The 19,541-nt window shown below is 40.3% G+C and overlaps 1 protein-coding gene across 2 annotated transcripts in view; it reads right to left on the bottom strand.

Moving 5' to 3' along the window:
- CD28 (CD28 molecule) overlaps window positions 1-8,026 on the bottom strand; it is a 31,419-nt gene extending 23,393 nt beyond the window's left edge. The window contains exons 1-2 of one of the 2 annotated variants that reach the window (XM_078071223.1): window positions 7,939-8,026; window positions 3,714-3,724 (exon numbers count right to left, since the gene is read on the bottom strand). In XM_078071223.1, coding sequence (XP_077927349.1) covers window positions 3,714-3,724; window positions 7,939-8,026 — 99 coding nt within the window. The other variant, XM_036073864.2, reaches the window with a different exon arrangement.
- Window positions 8,027-19,541: the final 11,515 nt, after the last annotated feature.

The raw sequence follows: 19,541 nt of genomic DNA, 5'->3' as shown, positions 1-19,541 counted from the left end.
GTAAATACTTATTACATACAAGAAATGGTGAACATTATAGGTGATAGAAGTTCCTAACTATCTTCACTTTACCTAGCAATTTCCTCTCTTTCTGCTGTCTCTATTCTGTTCTCCACTTTTTCTTGACCTTTTGAAGTCTTATCTTCTTTCCCCACCATTCTGTCTAAGCTCAAAAGTCTCAACTGGCCTGCTTTGAGTCAAAACCAATAGCCTTCCCAGGCCACTAATCACTTCTTCCCTTATATAATTAATGCCATTAAGCACTGTCTCTTTTTGAAATTCTTTCCTCCTTTGGCTTTAGTGATGTTCTATCAAGGCTCTTTCTCCTCTTATCTCTCTAAACACATTCTGTCTCCTTCACTGGTTCATCATCTCTTTAGCTGACTCCTAACCAGAGCAATTTTCCAGATTCAGTTCAACTCTCTGCTTTTCTACAGTTATACTCTCTCATTTCTACTAGCCATCCATTTCCATGACATCAGCCTTACTCCTAAGATGAGGATTCCTAGATATTTTCTTCTACCCAGATCCCATAGCTTCAGGTTTATACTGGACATTTTTCTGCCATTTCAAGCCTTTACTTCAAATTCAATGTGTCTAAAACTAAACATTATTTTGCCCCAAAACTCAGTTGCACAACATCTTGATTTCAGGTGGTAATACCACCATTCCTCTATTAAGCCAAAAACCTTGACATCATTCTTGATCCCTCTCTTTCACAAACCAAGCACTACATCCTGGAATTTTACTTTTCAAGCATCCTTCAAAATAGTTACTTCTTGCTGTTCCCACATTTGCTACCCAAATTCTAATCTACTACCCCTCCTCCTGGCAAAGTGGCAGAGTGTTACAACGTGATCTCCTTGCCATTAGTCTCTATACATTCTAGACCATCCTGCTTCCAACAGCTTCCAGCTGCATCACAATGCCTTGAAAATGAAGTCCGAACTTGGGGTATCAGTGTTCAGTCCTTGGTTTGACCTGATTCTACCCTACCTTTCCACGCCTCCACACATTCAGTTCTGGCCAAGAACACAGAACAATATTCCTGGTTTAATTTCTTTACTTGTATTGCTTCTCCCTCCTGAAGTAACATGGAATTGGTAAGAATATGAATCCTGGAGCAGGTGTCTGGATTTACTCACTTACTAGCTGTGTGACCCTAGGCAAGTTGCTCTATTTGCTCCACCGTTCAGTTTCCTCTTACAGATAAGATAATCATAGCAACCATTTCAAAGGATTTCAGAGAAGAATACGTGATTTAATATAGGGAAAGCCAGGGAGAACAGTGCCTGGCACATTGTAAGTGCAAAATATGTATTAGCTAGCAATTATTATTAATAACATCATCCATTCAAATCATATCTAGCTTTAATGTCCAGTTCAATTCCCATAAATGCTTACTATTCCATATTAATCTTACCAGAATATTGATGTTATGCTTCCTCATTTTAGTACTAACTCATTCATTTCCTTCTTCAACAAATATTTGTTAAACACCTATAGTGCTTCCAGCACTGTGCTGGAATAAGTTATAACTTCACTGTGCTGTGAAGTCCTAATGATGACTAAGACATAATCCTGCCTGCAAAGAGCTCACAGTCTGGGGGGAAAAACAGATGCATCAATGCACAATAACAATTTTGGGAACCCTGAAAAGGAAGGAAGTCCCTCACTTTGCCATTTAGGGTCTTGGAGAAGGCTTCTTCAAGTGAGAAGTGTAGGGGACATTTCAGATTACAAGCATAATGTATGCAAAGTCATTAAGCCATGAAAGAGCAAGGGAAGTAGCCAAGAGTTAGTTATCTGTTTCCCGCTGCTATATCGTGTCATGTATGGTCTTCTCAACTGGATCAAAAAGTCTGTGGAAGCAGAGATAACTTGGTTAATTACACAAGTCAGTCCTTATACTTCTTTTCCTCTTTTTATATTCCTTCAGACTCCAATTGAGATTAAAATATAACAGAGGTTTAACAGATCTTCGTTAGATTGAGTTATACTCCCATTGGAACTCCTCTTACAAATCCATAATAAAGACTGAATACCCAGGGAGAGCTTCCTCAAAAGAGGTGAGTCTTGTACTGTAGTCATAAAGTGAAAGATGAGTAGGATTTGGATAGGTGAAAAGGGGGAGAGAGGGAATTCCAGGAGGGCTATAACATCAGAAAGGTCATAAACGCAGAGGGCAGGGAGGTGAGACTGTGAAGAAAGCTGCAATTTGGGGTTTGAGGATCTTATATTAGGGTGTGAAAGAAGGTTGATTGGGTAAGCAAGAGGGGTTCAGCCTTAGATCATCCAAAACATGCCGGGAAACATTGCAAAATCACCTTTCTATTAGCATCCTCAAGGAGCTGTCAACACAACCTCCTTTTCAATAGCTTGAGAGATACCTAAGTTCTTGCCCATCTCTAAATGTCTGTGGTTGAACTCACCAGTTCTAGGGATGCTGCTGCTTATAACTGTTTGCCATAAAATAAATTACTACAGAGAATCATTCACAATGATGCTAAACTGAAAGAAAAAAATTCTAGAAAGATCTCACAATTCTCGTTTTTACTTCTTTGAAGCTCAAATTGGGTTTTTGTATCAGTCATAGAACCTAGAATAGCACCTAGAAGATGTTAATAAATACCTATCAAATGAGCACATGAATGAAGACCTGTCTTGCTAAAGTGTAAGAAGAAGGAGGCAATTTATAAAACAGGAACCCAGTATTTTAGAGAACAGTAACCTAGTAACACCCTGTTTTAGTCCCCCTGGGAAGCTTCAGTAAAAGGAAACATTCTTCTCATGTGTGCCCATTTTCACCCAATGTCTATGGGACAGAGTCTGTGGATCAGAAATGGAACCCTCCTGGACCCAATATTCCTAAAGATGGTCTGAAATTACGTAGCCTTAGTAGTAGTAGTGTTAGTGTTCAATATCAAAGAAAGTCATCAGGTTACATGGAAGCTGCAGACACAGCCACAGCAATGTTCCGACACTTCATCATCTGTAAAGTATCCCTAAGCAATGAAAAGCACAACCCTCTACCTTCTCAGCAAGTGTAAACAAACAAACAAACAAACAAACAAACACCCACCTACATTCCTAACAAGGAGATCTATGTCACTGTTACAATGTAAGACATGTCAATAATGCAGATTCTTGTATGAATGAGTGGGTGATGAACAGGAATTCCTGCCATAATCAATACATTACGTGGTGAATTGTGAGCCACGAAGTTCACTTAGTTACTGCAGAAAAGGGCCCCTGATTAGATCAGAGGTCAGAGTGAACTATGAGTGGGTGACATTTCTGACACCATCAGGAACCATTAACACAGTTACCTTGGCAACCAGAGTCCCACAGATAATGAAGATGATGACAAATGAAAAAGATGATGGTAATGGTGATGCAGAGATAAAGTTGCAGCTCAAAGTTAAGAAATTCTCCACCACAGTGCAGGTTTTCATCCAGCACCGAAAACATAAACACACGTAACCCGCATGGTGACACACAGACTCAGTCAAGATACCTATGACCTTAATATTGAAATACCTAGGCCAAAGAAGTCTAAACTCTCTTGTTCACATCCTTTAACAAATGACCAAGTAGCCCTTGACCCCATCCAGTGCTCCTCTCTTCTGATGTTCAGTGTCATCAAAATGAGAGTAACAAGCAAGAAGTTAGACAGCTGCTTTGCAAACACTTCTCCATGGAGCCTGGGTTACCTTCCCTCCAGCTTCAGGGACCCATTCTCATGCAACAGTTCTCAGTCTGAAAGCACTGGGTACCATTTTTTTTTTTATGACTACGCCATGTTAAGACCAAAAGAGGCAAGAAATCACCATAAAAGAGACACAGATTCCTTAACACGGCTTCAAAAACCAGAGACCCCGTCAGTCAGTCACAAAACCACCCAGATGTCATTTTTTCCAGAAGTTCAGCTAAACCATCTACTGAGAAGAACAGTACCGGCCTCTTTAAAGTTCCATAAGTAACAAATTTCTTGAAGAAAAAGGCAAGCAAAAATTTAACCACGATGAAAGGGAAAAATGAAAGATTTTATCCTTTTCAGTGACCTGCTGCAAAATAATGTGCTTTGAAATATGGCTTGCCCTCTGATTTGTAGACAAGAAAGTTTGCAATCGTGTCTCCTTATCGATGCCTATACTAGTTAATAAAGAGCTATTGTTTTAGAGATGATAAACCACAAACAGAATTTTCTTCTAGGGTATTGGTGGCCTAAAACTTTTCATTTTGTAAATGTCAGCACCCTGCCTACGGGAAATACTTGAAGGAAAATATCCACACATGGTAAAAGCTGAATGGTAGTCATGTGGCGTGTGGCATTTGTCCACTCATGAAAATAGAATGAAGACATTAAAAGGGAGGACAGGGGGCGCCTGGGGGGCTCAGATGGTTAAGCGTCAGCCTTTGGCTCAGGTCGTGGTCCCAGGGTCCTGGGATCGAGCCCCTCATCGGGCTCCTGGCTCACCAGGGGGCCTGCTTCTCCCTCTCCCCCGCTCCTGCTCTCTCTCTCTCTCTCTATCTATCTCTGTGTCTCAAATAAATAAATAAAATCTTTAAAAAAAGTAAAAATAATAAAAGGGAGGACAGTCTAAGTCTTAAGAAAAGACAATGAGACTCCCACCCCCCACCCATAAAAAAGTTTTAATGTGAGAGCTTCAGAGTTACGATCACAGATTCATTTCTCTTTCTAATCAGTCTGTGAAAATGACTCATTCTATTTCTTGATATTGATATATTGATATTGATTTTACGGTCCTTGCTATAAAAGTTCTTGCCTTTAAAAAAAATAGAAAGTAATATCCTGTCTTAAACCATGTCTATACATTTGAAATGCCCATCGAATTTACTTCAGATAACAAAACATCCAGCCGATTTTTTAACAGTCAAAAAAACCGACCAGTCTCCCGTGCAGTGGATGTCATTGCAGCAGATACGGCAATCTGCTGATTATATTGCCTTTTCAATGCTCATCTCTCTCTCTCTCTCTTACTTTCCTAAGCCCAAACTCACGGCAACGCTCCCCTGTAAGAGGTCAATTACTTGCCGTTATGAACAACTACCTCAAAGGGGGCGTTTGCTGAACTAAAAATGAAGTCTTTAATTACCTTGCTTTGCTGATGAGTTTTTATTAAATGCCAACCATCTTCCTGCTTTCTGTGCCTCTCTCAGAAAAAGAAGTGCACGCCAAGGGAAATGCAGAGCATTGGAGAAATCAATCACGCTCGAACTGGCCATTTTGACAGTTTATTTGCTGAGGTTTGGGGAGAAATGAAAAATCCTCTCGTGGAAAAATAAGTGGCATTGTCCTGATTTTTATCTTCATACTGGATGATTAGCCTTGCTGAAAAATAACCAATATGGGCTGAAAAATCTATGAACAATGCTGTCCATTATATGCACACTCCTTCTATTATCAATCACAAACTGGTTCCCTTTCAAAGAACTACAGTTCTAAGCTGGACTCATATCTGAAAATCCAACAAAATCCTCTCAATTTGTGGATCTCAACTGCACAATTACTCAAATCTCGTAGGAAACATGTAACTTTAGTAAAGGAATTGTCTAAGTGAACATTTCCTCATGCTTCCTAAATTATACCTGTCTAAATTAGCCATAAAAATCTTTCTACAGCATCATTAAAATCATGAAGACTCAGGTTAGGTTGAAACTTCATAGAATAAGCATTATTTTAAGCTTTGTTGCAAGCCAGTGAGTTAGAATTTTTAAATTAGTGGGAAAAAGGACTGTTCTTCCTTTTTATTTTTCTTTTTCAAAAAAGTTTTTATTTAAATTCCAGTTAGTTAACATACAGTGTAACACTGTTCTTCCTATACACACACACACACACACACACACACCTCAACACAGACATACCAGAAATCTCTCTTAATGCTAGGAAGGACAATTACACTGTGACCAGAGAATTTTACCTTATCTATAATTTCTTCATGGAGGGCAAATACAGAGAGACAAAGAGCATATGGCAGGTTTTACACCATTGATTAGAATGGATCATGCATTTTTTGTATGTTGTAGTTATTTTATCTCAAGTTTTCTTACTGAGAGAAGCATTTCAAAATTGCCTTCTTTACCCCTTTCCTACTTCATTAGATGGCCACTCAGCACCAAATCTTAAAAGTTGTTATGGGGGTGAGTTGGCATTCACAATATAGATGTATCTCAAAATAGAAAACAAAGGTCCCACATGTGTGTATCCTTAGCAGGGTTTTTAGCTACCTCCCTTTCAATAAATGTTCTAAAGGAAAAATATAAAACTTTGCGTCTTACAAAAACATCTTCAAAAGAGATTCAGTGAGCTAATGACAGGTGGATGTCCACAGAGCACATCAGGAAAGTATTCTGTGTACAAATACTTAAATAGTTTCTGTGAGAATGAGCTTCTCTTTCTTTTCTGCCTACTCTGTCTATCCTTTACTGTGTAATCAATTAAGAAATTTAAATATCTTTAAAAATAAATTACTGGGGCATAACCTAGCTCACCAGCTTATGTCTTTCATTGAATGGGTACTTTTTATAAATACACGCAGTTTGTGAATGTGCTCACTGGCACAGAAGGCAAGAAAATAGATGGGTGTATATGTAACGATTTCACTTGTGCAGGTTGGGAAATTACATCCTTTGGAGCCCATGCACATGATGTTAAGAATAATAGCAAATAATGCAGTCTCCACACACCCCAAAATAAATGAGAAAGAAAATTGAAGATTTTCTTATTATTCTTATTTAAATGTGCTCATTAATCAGTACAAATCTTGAGTCAAGTGAGACACTTCTCTAACTCTGAGAACAAGTTAAACAAACACTGTCTCCAGCCCACCAAAGCACCAAGGTCTTTCTGTTTGGAATGGTGATTTTCCAAAGATGGTTTAACCCTGGATGTATCTGGAGCTATGAAATTATAAACCATATCACATTAGGTGGAATAATGTCATGGTCAAGGGCATAGGCTGAAGAGTCAGATTAAGGTGGTTCAGACCCTGCCTCCCATAACTAATATCTGTATATCCTTGGACAAATTAACATCCCTACCCCTTGGTCTCTTCATCTGAAATGGAGTTCCTTTATAATGGTGTTAGGTGTGTCCTCCTCATCATCATTTAGAACTTAAGGGATTTTAACCTAAGATAACAGATTTCAGCCAATTGAAAAAGAAAGTAATTTATTGGCATTTGTATTGTGCCGCCTTCTGTAATTACTCCAAAATTCATTTTGACACACTCAATTCAATTTGAGTAGACATCGTAACTACAACTAACATTCATCTTGCAAGCCAAGCTCTGACTGTACTAAGCATTTCACACAGATTATTTCATTTTATCCCCCCAATGACCTTGAGATAAGGTTATTACCATCTCCAATTTATAGAGAAGAAAACTGAGGCTTAGAAAGCTCACATACTAGTCTAAGCTTAGCTAGTAAGAAATGGATTGGCGATATGAATCCTGTCAGTCTAAATCCAGAACTTTCAGAACCAACCTACTTATAGCTGTTGTCTTAAAGTTTTTTAAAAAGCATAATTTTTATAGCTTCCTGGGACACTATCAATTAATAGCTAAATAAATCTTATTTAATTCCAAAGAATATTTGTTAAAATATTATACTGTAGACTGAGAATCAGTGAATTTCTTAATAACAGGCTGCCATGTTAGAGCAAAACTACATTTCAAATTTCCACATTTCATAAGTCATCTGAAATTTAAGATGAGCTAAGCCAACCGAAGACTTGGAAAGAAAAACCGAGAGGAGGAAAGAAATCAAAAATGTTTACCTGTTACTTGAATTGAGGGGAAGAAGTTGAGAGCCAGAAGCAGCCTGAGGATCATTGTGCTAATGGTGGGCCAGGGCTCCAGCCCCTCCTCCCCGAGGAGCCCAAAGTGTGAGGGAAATTGAAGATGCACCTGCCAAAGCCCCGAGCGTCTCCGTCATCCACAGCCACCACCAACTTATTTCCCTCAGGGCACATGATCAAGGGACTCAAACCACAAGGCATCATGACTGCAACATTTCACACAGGATATTACATTGTTTTGATGACTTTAGACTTTTCCTCTTCTTTTAAAGACAAGCTTTTCTTGTCACTGAAAAAGAATGTCAGTTCTCTATGATGGGCTCATGAGAATTATTCTCCATACACACGTATCAGAGCTGTGAAAATAGGGGCTTAAAACTGAGCAGGAATTTAAGGGCAGACAAATGAAGTATTCTAAAGGAGGAAGAAAGCCAGTCACAGGAGAGAGATTTTCATAGCATGGGGAGAGATTGTGTCAAAAAGACAACAAGAATTACATTGAGGATTTGGGAAGCATCCACATCAATGTGGGAGGCGTTATAAATATTAGGAATTGAGACACAGGTGTGAGACATAGGTAGCCCTATGGAGCTTTCAGCACACGCTGCTTAGTTTATACCGAGCCTCCCCTAACTCACTTCCAGGAACTTTGAGGAACACACCCCACCTGCAAGCGCCAACCCAGTGAGCATCTGGAGGGGGTTTCCTGAGCAAAGGGAGAGTCCAAAAGCATGACAAGGAAGTGTTCAAGGTTAAGTAAGAGGCATGAATGCAGGCTCAATAGCAGGCTCCCCAAGGCCAGCAACCACACCTCTGCCACCCTCTTTGGTGGGCCAGGCCTTCTGCGTGGAGTCATCCCACTGGTGGGACCAACCCTGCTCTCCTCATCTGGCATCTGGGTCAAGATCTTGTACTCAATGGCTTCTTCAAAACCTTCTAGGAATTTTTTTCTCCTTCCCTGATAATCTAAGCTTTATATGACTACCCTAATTTGGGGTGTTCTGTATTTTTTTAAGATAACTTGCATGGTTTTTTATTCTGACTGTTAAGGTAGGATATATTTCACATAGAAAATTTATTAGAAGATACATTTTACCTTTTTAAATGTTAAAAATAATTATTAAAACAAAGCTCACCCATAATTTTACCACCCTGATATAAACCTTGTTAATATTCTGGCCCATTGCCTTCCATTTGTTTTTCTATCAAGATTTTTACAGATTTAATATCATGTTTTATTTGTATTTTTCAATAGATATATACTATTATCTGTTACACCTTAAACATTTTCTGATGATATTTAAATATTCTTTATAAACGTCATTTTTAATTGATATATAATATTCCATCCTATAATTATATCATAAATTAACAATCCTTAGAGTTGTTACCAGTTTTTTTGCTATTTTAAAATGCTACTGTGAACATCTCTGATGATCTGGCTAAAAGTGGAAGAAGTCCTCATGTCTCTTCCTCTTCATCTGATAAATGACAGATCAGAAGTATTTTGTCTGCTGACAGACCCTCTTTGTCCTCATTTCAATTTTCTCAAAAAACAGATCTTGGTGACCCTTTTGTACTGACATATCTCTCTGCCCTTTGGAGCAATTTGTCCTTGGAAATGGTTCACTTATACTTCTGAATTAAAGGTAAATGATAAAGTCCTGTTCCCAGTCCTGGGGAAGATTCACTTCTCAAATTTGACCCAGTATTCCTGGCTCTGACCCTCTATATCTTACCCAGGGCCTGATGTCTTTCCAGGGACAACTTATAGAAGGCAAGGTGCCCTTCTCTAAAAGATAATCCCTATTATGGAGCCACCAGACTACCCACATCCACAATTTGAGGCTCTGAAACTCATTACACAGATTAAGAATATGTACAGTAGAAACAAAGACTCCCCAAACTTTCCTATGATTGATAACAAAGGCTAAGGCATGAGTTAATAACTATCTTCAAGTATATTAAAGATGATTGTATAGCATCTAGTTAATATTATATCTATGGCAGTGCTTAACAGAATCAAATTAGGTGGAAAGAAATCATGCAATTATATAAATCTGCACCTGTACTTTTCTGAAGAAATTCCAGATTGCTTAAATCCACACATGGTCTTGAAATGCAAGGACATATGCATCATGATGAAACAAATGATCTTAATCAATCAACAAGTATACTGAAGTCCCCACTACATGGCTTGTCAGAAAAAAAAATATAATACAAGTGACCAAATTCTATAGGCTATTTTAAACATAATAGGAACTAAGGCTGGGGTAAGAGCCTTGGGGGGGGGGGGGCGGCGGCGCAGAGAGTCTCAGAACATATAGGATTGTGATATAAGACATATTTTGGTCTTTGTCCTTGGCTCCTACCAATAGCTCATAAACCATTTGTAACTTCCTAATCAATAAAGGTGCTAGGAACATCTTCTGTTTTACTATTTGAGTCTTGACCCTAGTTTCTGACACACAGCTCCTAAATCCCTTGGAATTTCCTGAGTGATAGGAGCATCTTATATTCTAAGAAGGCAACTTTGATGGGTTCCTGGATAGCTTTAGGATAGGAGCTGGTCACCAGAAAGATCAAGCCATAATCAAAAGCTTGGAACTTTCAGCCCCAGCCCCTATCCTCTGGGGAGGGGAGAACAGTTAGAGATTGAGTTGATAATTGATTATGCCTACATGATGAATCCTTCATAAATATCCCTGAACTACAGGGTTCAAAGAGCTTCTGGATTGGTAAACCTATCATAAGCTAGGAGGGGGGTGGCCCCCAACTCCACAGGGACAGAAGCCCCAGCACTTAGAATCCAGACCTCACTCTATATATCTCTTCATCTGGCTGTACATTTGCATCCACTATCATATTCTTTATTATATAACAAACCGGTAAGTAAGTGTTCTCATGAGTTCTGTGGGCTGTTCAAGGCAATTTATTGAACCTGAGCAAGGAGTGGTAGAAACCCAGTTCATAGGCAAGTCAGATGGAAGTACAAGTGACAACTTGAGACTTGGAATTGGCATCTGAAGTGAAGACAGTCTCCTGGGACTGAGTCCTTAATTTGTAGGATCTGACACGAACTAAACAGTGTCAGAACCGAATTGAATTGTAGGACATCCAGCTGGTGTTGGAGAAATGGTAGATATGGGGAGAAAATCACACATCGGGAATTCCAGTGGCTAAAAGCACAGGATTTGAGGTCCTGTGCTTGGGAGTCAAATCCGAGTTGGGCCACTTTATAGCTATATGATCCTAGAAATTGGTAGCCTGAACTCTTCATGTGTAAAATGGAGATGAAAATACCTTACGCAACAAGTTGTTCATATCTCACAAAATGTGTGAATTTTCCACCTTAGGATAGAAATAAGATTTAATGGATCTCCATTTCATACTCATTTACAATGGGCTGAATAAATGTTTGTTGGATCAACCAAAAAGGATCATTGAATATATGTTCAACATATTTATGTAGATTGGTTTTTCTTCATAGCATGAGTACCACCAGAACTCTGTTTTAGAAATTAGCACAGTATTCCTCCTTGGTGCTCAATGCTTTAATAATAACATATACCAGTAAAAACTAAAGTATCATTGAAGAGCATAAAGAATTCTAGCTGTCAAGCCAGTCAACCATGCGAAGCCCTATGGCTATCTCTAACTCATACAGAGCAAGCCTACCAGGATAATATCTTCTTTGATCTAAATTCCAGAAACTTGCCCTTCATTTTAGTTTCTAATTCTCCCCAAAGCTCTGACTTACAGAGGTTCAAATGCTCACATGGTGATTGTAGGAAAATAATGAAGCCTGAGATTCTCTCTATGAGCTGTATGGTATCACCCCAGCTGTTGGTATGAAAAACTTATTCAAAAAATAGACAAAGATGACATGAAGAAAGTCATGCATATTACCACAAGCCAGCAGGACCAAAGCCTGAAAAAAATTACGCCTAAAAGAAACAAAAACAAGAAACAACTGCCATACTTGCTGACTACTCCCACTGAGTAAACAGCTTTACAAAAAGATCTTTCTGTATGAACAATCTAGAAGGTTTTATCAAGGATTACATGAAAAATATGCTAAAAAAAAAAAAAAAAGTAGCCTAAAACAATTACTTAGAAAGGCAGGCCTACCACTCCAAGTGGTCAAAACTGGAGCTAACATTTCCTGTAGGCTTTCTGCTAGGAGCTGTTGTAGCTAAGCATTACACATACAATGTCTCATCTAATCTCCACAACAAGCCTAGAAGATGGGTACTATTAGTATCTCCATTTTATAGATAAGGAACAGAAACTTAGAGAGGTTAAGTAATTTACCCACAATCACACAGTAAGTGGCAAATCAGGGATTTGAGCTTGACTTGGTCTAGAACCACGTGTCATGGTAGAAGCAGATGAAATCCTGGTCAACCAACTTGGATATGTAATTGATAGTGCAGTGGTTAGGAGCAAGGTTCTTAGAGAGAAATGTATCTTTTTTATAGGCTCATCTGACCTTTAGCACCAACTTCATAAAGAAGCAAAGAAACAAACAAAAAAATAGACTCTTTTTTCAGATTTTTTACTATTATGTTCAATTAGCCAACAACAACAAAAAAACAGACTCTTAAACACGAAGAACAAACTGGTGGCTGCCAGAGGGGAGGTGGGTGGGAGATGAATGAATAGATAAAAGAGATTAAGAGGTACAAATTTCCAGTTATAAAATAAATAAGTCACAGAAATTAAAAGTACCACATAAGGAATATAGTCAATACTATTATAATGATGTTATATGGTGACAGATGATGACTACACTTATCTTGGTAGCACTGAGTAATGCATAGAATTGTTGAATCAGTATGTTGTACACCTGAAACTAATATGACATGTTAATTATATGTAAAAAGAAGAAAAGATTCAGCAAGAATTCTATGTGACTTGCAAAGTCTTCCTGCGGTGAGGAGTATGTCGTTCTCATTACTTCCCTGCTGACCCAGCCAAGAGGAAGAAACAAAATGTGTGTAGTTTTGACGTCATCAGTAAAGGAATCCACCGTGAGGAGACCAGGAATCTGTGTACCACCAGCAAAGACACATTGTGAACCTAGGCAATGTTAACCTGAGCTTTAGGTCCATTTCATGACAATAGGTTCATTCACTTGGTAATCTGGGAAAAAAAAAAAAAAGCAAAAGGGGAGTGGCAAGTCCAGAAAATATCAGCCACCATCATGAAAGATTGAGAAAGACCACTACCAATCAGATTCTGGCTAAACCATTATGACCATGTAAATTGATAGGTTTTAGGACCCCGAGGTATTGTTATGAGGGAAGCCTACTATGCTGTTCTCCAATCTCATTATTCAGAAAATCAAATGGTCTCGTGGAGCCATGTTCTTTCAGTCTCCTAGAAGACCAGCTACCTGCATTATACAAAGGTACCAAGGGCCCGGAGTCAGCCTAGATTTTTGATTTCTTGAAACCACTGGGACATTTGGATATTTTCTAGTAACAGGAATGTTAATTAAATATGACTGGGGTTGGGAGGGCAAGGTAAGGAATGTATTTCACTCCACATCTTGTATTAAACCTGATTTGACCCTCTTCTATTCCCTACTGTGCAATCAGCAGAATGGTAAGGAGGAAACCTTTGACCTCTCCAGGAAGTGCAATCTTGTCCTGGCCTTGGGAAAACTGTGACGCCTGGTTTTCCTCATTTTAGAAAAAAAGTTAAGGGCCTTCATCCCCTCACATGTTTTTAAGCACAGAACCTCCAGGAAATTGAACTGTTCACTTCAACACTATTTTCAGTGATCTCTCATGTTACTGGGCCCCAGGGGAACTTTCCCACCCGCCCCTCTGTGGCATCTCCCTTCCCCCTACCCCTTCCCACTGGTTCCCACACTCACTGAATAAGGAAGGTCAATCTGAATACATCTGTCCACATCTCTGGAATGCCACAGAGGAGTAACAGCTGTTGACCTCTGTTCCAAACACATGATCCTGTTTGTCCCAAAAGTAGCTTGGATGAACTCCAGCTAATATATACAATCTCCGCTTCCTATGGAGAATGTAGGCCCAAGAGAGTATATTCCCCACACGTGCTTTGGTATAAAAACAACCTGCTTTCAGGTACTGGATCCTATTATACTAATAATAATATTAAAAATTATAAGAGCAATTGTAGCAAAAATTTATTAAGCATTTCTTATGTACCAGATGTAGCACTAAGCTAAAAGCACCCCAAGTTTTTTAACTTCTAATTTTTCCTTTAAGTTTTAGAAAAAGCAGGATTTTCCTCTAAGTCACTACACTTCCACATCTTCATACACACACACACACACACACCTTAACTAACCTTCCATGTGTACAGGTGATAAATTGAAGATTTTATATTTTCTCCTAGAAATGTTGGCGGGGGTGGAGGGGCAGTGAAGAAAGGTAAAGAGGAAAAAAAAAAACTATAACTGAGATGGTACAAGAAGCCCAACAGTAAGGGAGCAAGAATGCTATATGGCGACAGATGGTGACTACACTTCTCTTGGTAGCACTGAGTAATGCATAGAACTGTGGGGAGCAAGGCTACGGTCTGAGGCAAGGTCCAGACAAATCTAGTATTTAAGACTCCATCCAGAAAAATCCATTAACACCACAGTGTGTATGATGTCTTTCATACATGGTCTGGAGGAAAATTTCAGACTAAACTTGTTTAGTTTAGTTTCTGTTATATGAGAGGCCATATATATATATGATATACATATCATATATATATATGTGTGTGTGTGTTTGTATATATATATATATGTATATGTGTATATATATATATATATAGGCTGCTCAGATGTGAAGTGACTAAAAGCTAACTCATCGTTCTCTTCATTGCGGGGACAGAATCTACATTGGAAACACAGGGAAATCTCATCCATGTCAAGAAATCTAATCTACTCTGATTTCTCATGCTATTGTTCATTGTGTGACATTTATCCAGCTTTGCTATGCCAAATTGTTATAGGAATTTTCTAGATAAATGGGAATTATTTAGTGGGCTTCAAAGCAGAACAAACAGGAGTAGGAAATCTATAGTGACCTTGAAAAGGCACTCATTCACCCAATAAACCCATGCTCGGTGCCCGTGATAGAGAAGGCCTTGTTCTACGCCCTGAGGGTCCAGGGGAGACTCAAGTCTGGAAGAAATCCTGAGGAAGAAGCTCCTAAGTTGCTTAGAGAAACTTTTCAGGGCAGGGATGCTACAGTTAGGAGGATAAACAAAATGGGCCCAATCAGCAACGGGGAAGAATGAGAACTTCCTTCTGGGCAAAGTATACGCTACTATTTGCAAAACCCCAAAAGTGCATGGCTTATTTAAGGAACCATAAGAAGCTCATTGTGGCCGGAGCAGGAAGAACCCTGAGGAAAGGCAACGGAGGTGACAGGAACTCGGGGCAGTCATGCCACGGTAAGAAGTTTGCCCTTTACTGGGTGTTATACACAAACAATGAATCATGGAACACTACACCAAAAACTAATGATGTAATGTATGGTGATTAACATAACGTAATAAAATAAATAAATAAAAAAATAAAAAGACCACCCCCAAAAAAAAAAGTTTGCAACTGCCACGGTAAGAAGTTTGCTCTTTGTCCTGAGAACAGTCTGGGTCAGCATGCATGTCTGGGCTGCCGACACAGATTTAGGAGCATCAGCATGCTGGGTCCAGGCTTTCAGATAGGTTTACTCTCTCACATCAATGCCAGTTGATTGATATCCGTTGCCCGAATCACAGTGGTGAGCAGGATTTCTGAGACCGTATTCGGGTTCAGTAGGAGCATGGGAAAAGCCAGGGGAAGGATAGAAACGGCTCTCTGTGGCTTCCTGACCAGGATTATAATAAAGCCATAAACACAGATCAGATTGCAGTCGACTCTTCCCCACCTGTCCCTTAAATCTTGGCATTTCTCCATGGTTGGGGTTTGAGGAGGCTAACAAATTATTCCCTTCTACTTACTAAGTCAGTTCTAAATCAAGTATGACTGAAGAAGACCAGTGGAGACACAAATATTGCTGCTAGAGTACTACCCGAGAACGTGCCTACATCGGGCAGCCCCAACAAGCACCCCAGAATCAGGCACTCTTCCCCACTGGCTGGGACACTGCTAGAAAACCACAGGCCCCACGTCCAGGCGCAGAGTCTTGACCACTAAGCTACCACTGGGGCCAGAGCAGAACATCGCTCTCTGCAGACAGATGAGTCCTGATCATGGGGACAGGAGGCAACAGGAATCAGAGGGAGATGTGAGGTCAGGAGGAGTGTCTGGCTAAGGTAGAAAATACAGGGATGCAAGCTTGTTTTCACACTCAGGCGAGGAAGACCCTGCAGGAGGAAAGACTGAAGAGGTAAGACAGGATCATTTGTAGGAGGTAAAGGAAGAGAGTGGTAGGAAATAGGCCTAGGTCATAATCTAATACCTTAGCATTAATTAAAAAGGAGGACACTTCTTTGAGACTAGCACATCTGTCTAGGAAAACAGAAGTTCCAGCAATCCAGATGAATGAACGCTGACGGGGCACTTTTCAGTTCACACACATTACCTCCTAGAAACCCTGTGTAGGAGCCGTTATTGTTGGTTCATTTTATAGATGAGAAGACCACTAAGTAGCAGAAAAGGACTGGAACACAGTGATCTGGCTCTGAAACTGATCTTGGGGAAGTTGAATTCTCTGATTCCTTGTTCTATGCCATTAAACCATCATTCCATTAAGCCATCTCTTTAGAAAGCGCTTCCACCAGGCCATAAATTAACAGGAGAGGCATTTTCAGAAGCCATCCTTCAGGGGCGCCTGGGTGGCTCAGTCGTTAAGCGTCTGCCTTCAGCTCAGGTCATGATCTCAGGGTCCTGGGATCGAGCCCCACATCGGGCTCCCTGCTCGGCGGGAAACCTGCTTCTCCCTCTCCCACTCCCCTTGCTTGTGTTCCCTCTCTCGCTGTGCCTCTCTCTGTCAAAATAAATAAATAAAATCTTTAAAAAAAAAAAAAAAAAAGAAGCCATCCTTCAGTTTGTGTGGTGGAGAGTGGAGGATAGGAGCAAGTGAATGGCCTCTTAAGCTTTAAATTCAATTTCTAAAATCTCAGAAAAAGTAAACATTTCCTTTTCCCTCACGTCTCTCTCTCTTTCAAGATGCAGAAATAGAGGGACACCTGGGCGGCTCGTCAGTTAAGCATCTGACTCTTGATCTCAGCTCAGGTCTAGATCTCCAGGGTTGTGAGTTCAAGCACTGCATTGGGCTCCATGCAGGGCATGGAGCCTACTTTAAAAAAAAAAAAAGATGCAGAAATAGAACTATTTTAATTTCAACAAAGGGGCATAAAAGGATTTCTTATCTCTGGGTGCCACCTCAGACTCTTGGGAAACCAGGCTGACTTCTCAGGGCTTGCTATCAGTGCTTTGTCTCTGCTGAGAAATTAGACTTCCTAAAAATTGCACCTATCAGGTGGCTGAACTGTGGGAGGGGGCAGACTGGCTAATAATTTGCATTGTGAGTGTTTGCAGTGTCACCTCTGAGGACCCTGACGCTACAACCCAAGGAAATAGGGAAGGCTCAGGCTGACTGAGTGGGCTTTTCCCAGGAAGTCAGAGTTGTAAGATTATGTCTGCCCTTTTCTGGCTCTCTACTTAGGAAAGGGTTGTGAAAATGCACTCTTTGTACTCAAGATTATGGGCGTATTCCCTCCTCTCTGTCTTAAGTCTACCTAGATCAGTCCCTCTCTTTTTATTTCTCAGAAACTCAGTCTGCACAAACATGGAGTTGATGAGTACTTATTGCCTCAGTCAGAAGACAAAAACATTTCATATGAAAGTGAATATGTGGACATTCGGTCCCTAACATTCCTATTACATCCAACCAGCAAGACTGTGTCCATGAAGTCTGGCAGTTCTTAGCTTTTTTGTGTGTCAGGGACCCATTGGCGATCTGGAAGCCTAAAACCCCTCTCACAATCACGTTTGAAATGCAAAACAAATAAATACATAGGCTAGCAAAGAAAACCAGAAGTACTGAAATGCAGTTTTCGAATATTTTTAAAACATGATATAGTAATAAATGTGCTTTATTAACACATTAGATAACAAGACCTAGCTATGGCATGATAACTGCAGTAATGTTCAAGTAGTGATACGTGTAAGTGATATTTTGAGATATCCGCAACAACTATGGGATATGAAAATATCTGTGATTTCAACTGATGACAAAGTCACAAGTACTGCTGAAATTACTGCGATTTGTTGTCTAAGCATATTGTTGCAATGCTAAATCTCAGCTAGAGGGGTTAGTGAAAACAAAGATGTAATTTTTTTCCTGCCCGAGATTACATCAGACCCCTGGTTAAGAACCCCAGGATAAGCCAGTGCATCTGGCTGCCGTCAGCAGCTCATCTACCAACCTGTGGGTCACACACACATACACACACACACACCCCCCCAAGCACTACATGTCCTGCAGTCTCAACTGGAATCTGACAGCATCTTAATGATATTCAAAGGAGACTTCCCAGATGTCTCATAGCCTGAAAGATCAAGGAAACAGAAAGTGCAAATAACATTAGAGACCTCGATGTCAGCATTCTCTTTAGTCCCCAATTCCCAGTGCTGACCGGGCATGGATGGCCACTCCTAACCACGGTTTTCTCGTGTGGGCCTGATACTGGGCCAGAACCATCAGCTCTACAGCTCCACCTGTGCTTGTTCTCCTGCATTGTAGATGAATTCCAACTTTCCATTCTGCCCACTCTTCCTCAGCAGGGTGAGACATACAGCGCTCAGACTTTCAACACACAGTGGAAGGACCGCGCTCAGGCTCAGACCTCTTTCTCTGTAGGATAACGTCAAGCCCCCTGAGCACTCTGCAAGCACCCCACATCTTCCATCTGATATTGTCCTTGACGGTAGATCAAAAAATCCTTGGAGGACTTCTGCCGGTTAGAGCACATTCCTCCCCCCAACCCCCCACTCTGCTGCAGACCCATTTCTGCTGAAACACCCATTTCTTTCAGACAGCAGGTTGTTCGCGTGAGCTTTTTCCTCTGCCTGGAATGTTCTTCCCCTTCTCTCTTCTCCAGGTTTGCTTCTCCTCCTGACAGTCATTTCTGGCCACTTTAGACAAATCAGGTATTTCTTTCCTTCCCTACCTCAGTATCCAGTTTATTTTTTAAAATGCCCACAACGTATAATTATTTTATGTATCTGTGCTTTTGTCTATCTCTTCCATTAGAGGCTAAACTTCTTCAGGGCGAGGACCACATTTGGCTTGTTCACCTTTATATCTCAACACCAGTGCAATGCCTGGCACATAATAAGCGCTCAATGAAAACACTGGTGAGTGCATTCATCAGTAATGAGCACTCCCTTTTATGACATACGGCTCTGTCATCTGTAAGGTACACACTGAGCTCCTAGAGCGGAGCAGTAATGGAAGGCGGGGCAGCGTCAAGTGTCAGATGGGATCAATTCAACAGCACTCCTCTGCTTTATGGGGCAGAAGTGGTATCCCATTTGGCCTGGTTTGTCTGTCACCTGTTGATCCAGTTGCCACAGTTCGCTGTACTTGCTACGCCAATACCGAACTGGTGTGGATAATTCCGTGCCTTACTTCTCTGATCCCAGGGAAGATGGTAGGAGGAAGTAGAGTTGTTTAATCTCTGGAACCATAGTGTTTGGCGCCTCAGGGATGCTCCAATCCTAGCTGGC

This window comes from Halichoerus grypus, chromosome 4 (assembly GCF_964656455.1).
Source record: "Halichoerus grypus chromosome 4, mHalGry1.hap1.1, whole genome shotgun sequence".
NCBI lineage: Eukaryota > Metazoa > Chordata > Mammalia > Carnivora > Phocidae > Halichoerus > Halichoerus grypus.
The sequence above is the reverse complement of the archived record's forward strand: the minus strand, read 5'-3'. Positions and strand labels throughout refer to the sequence as shown.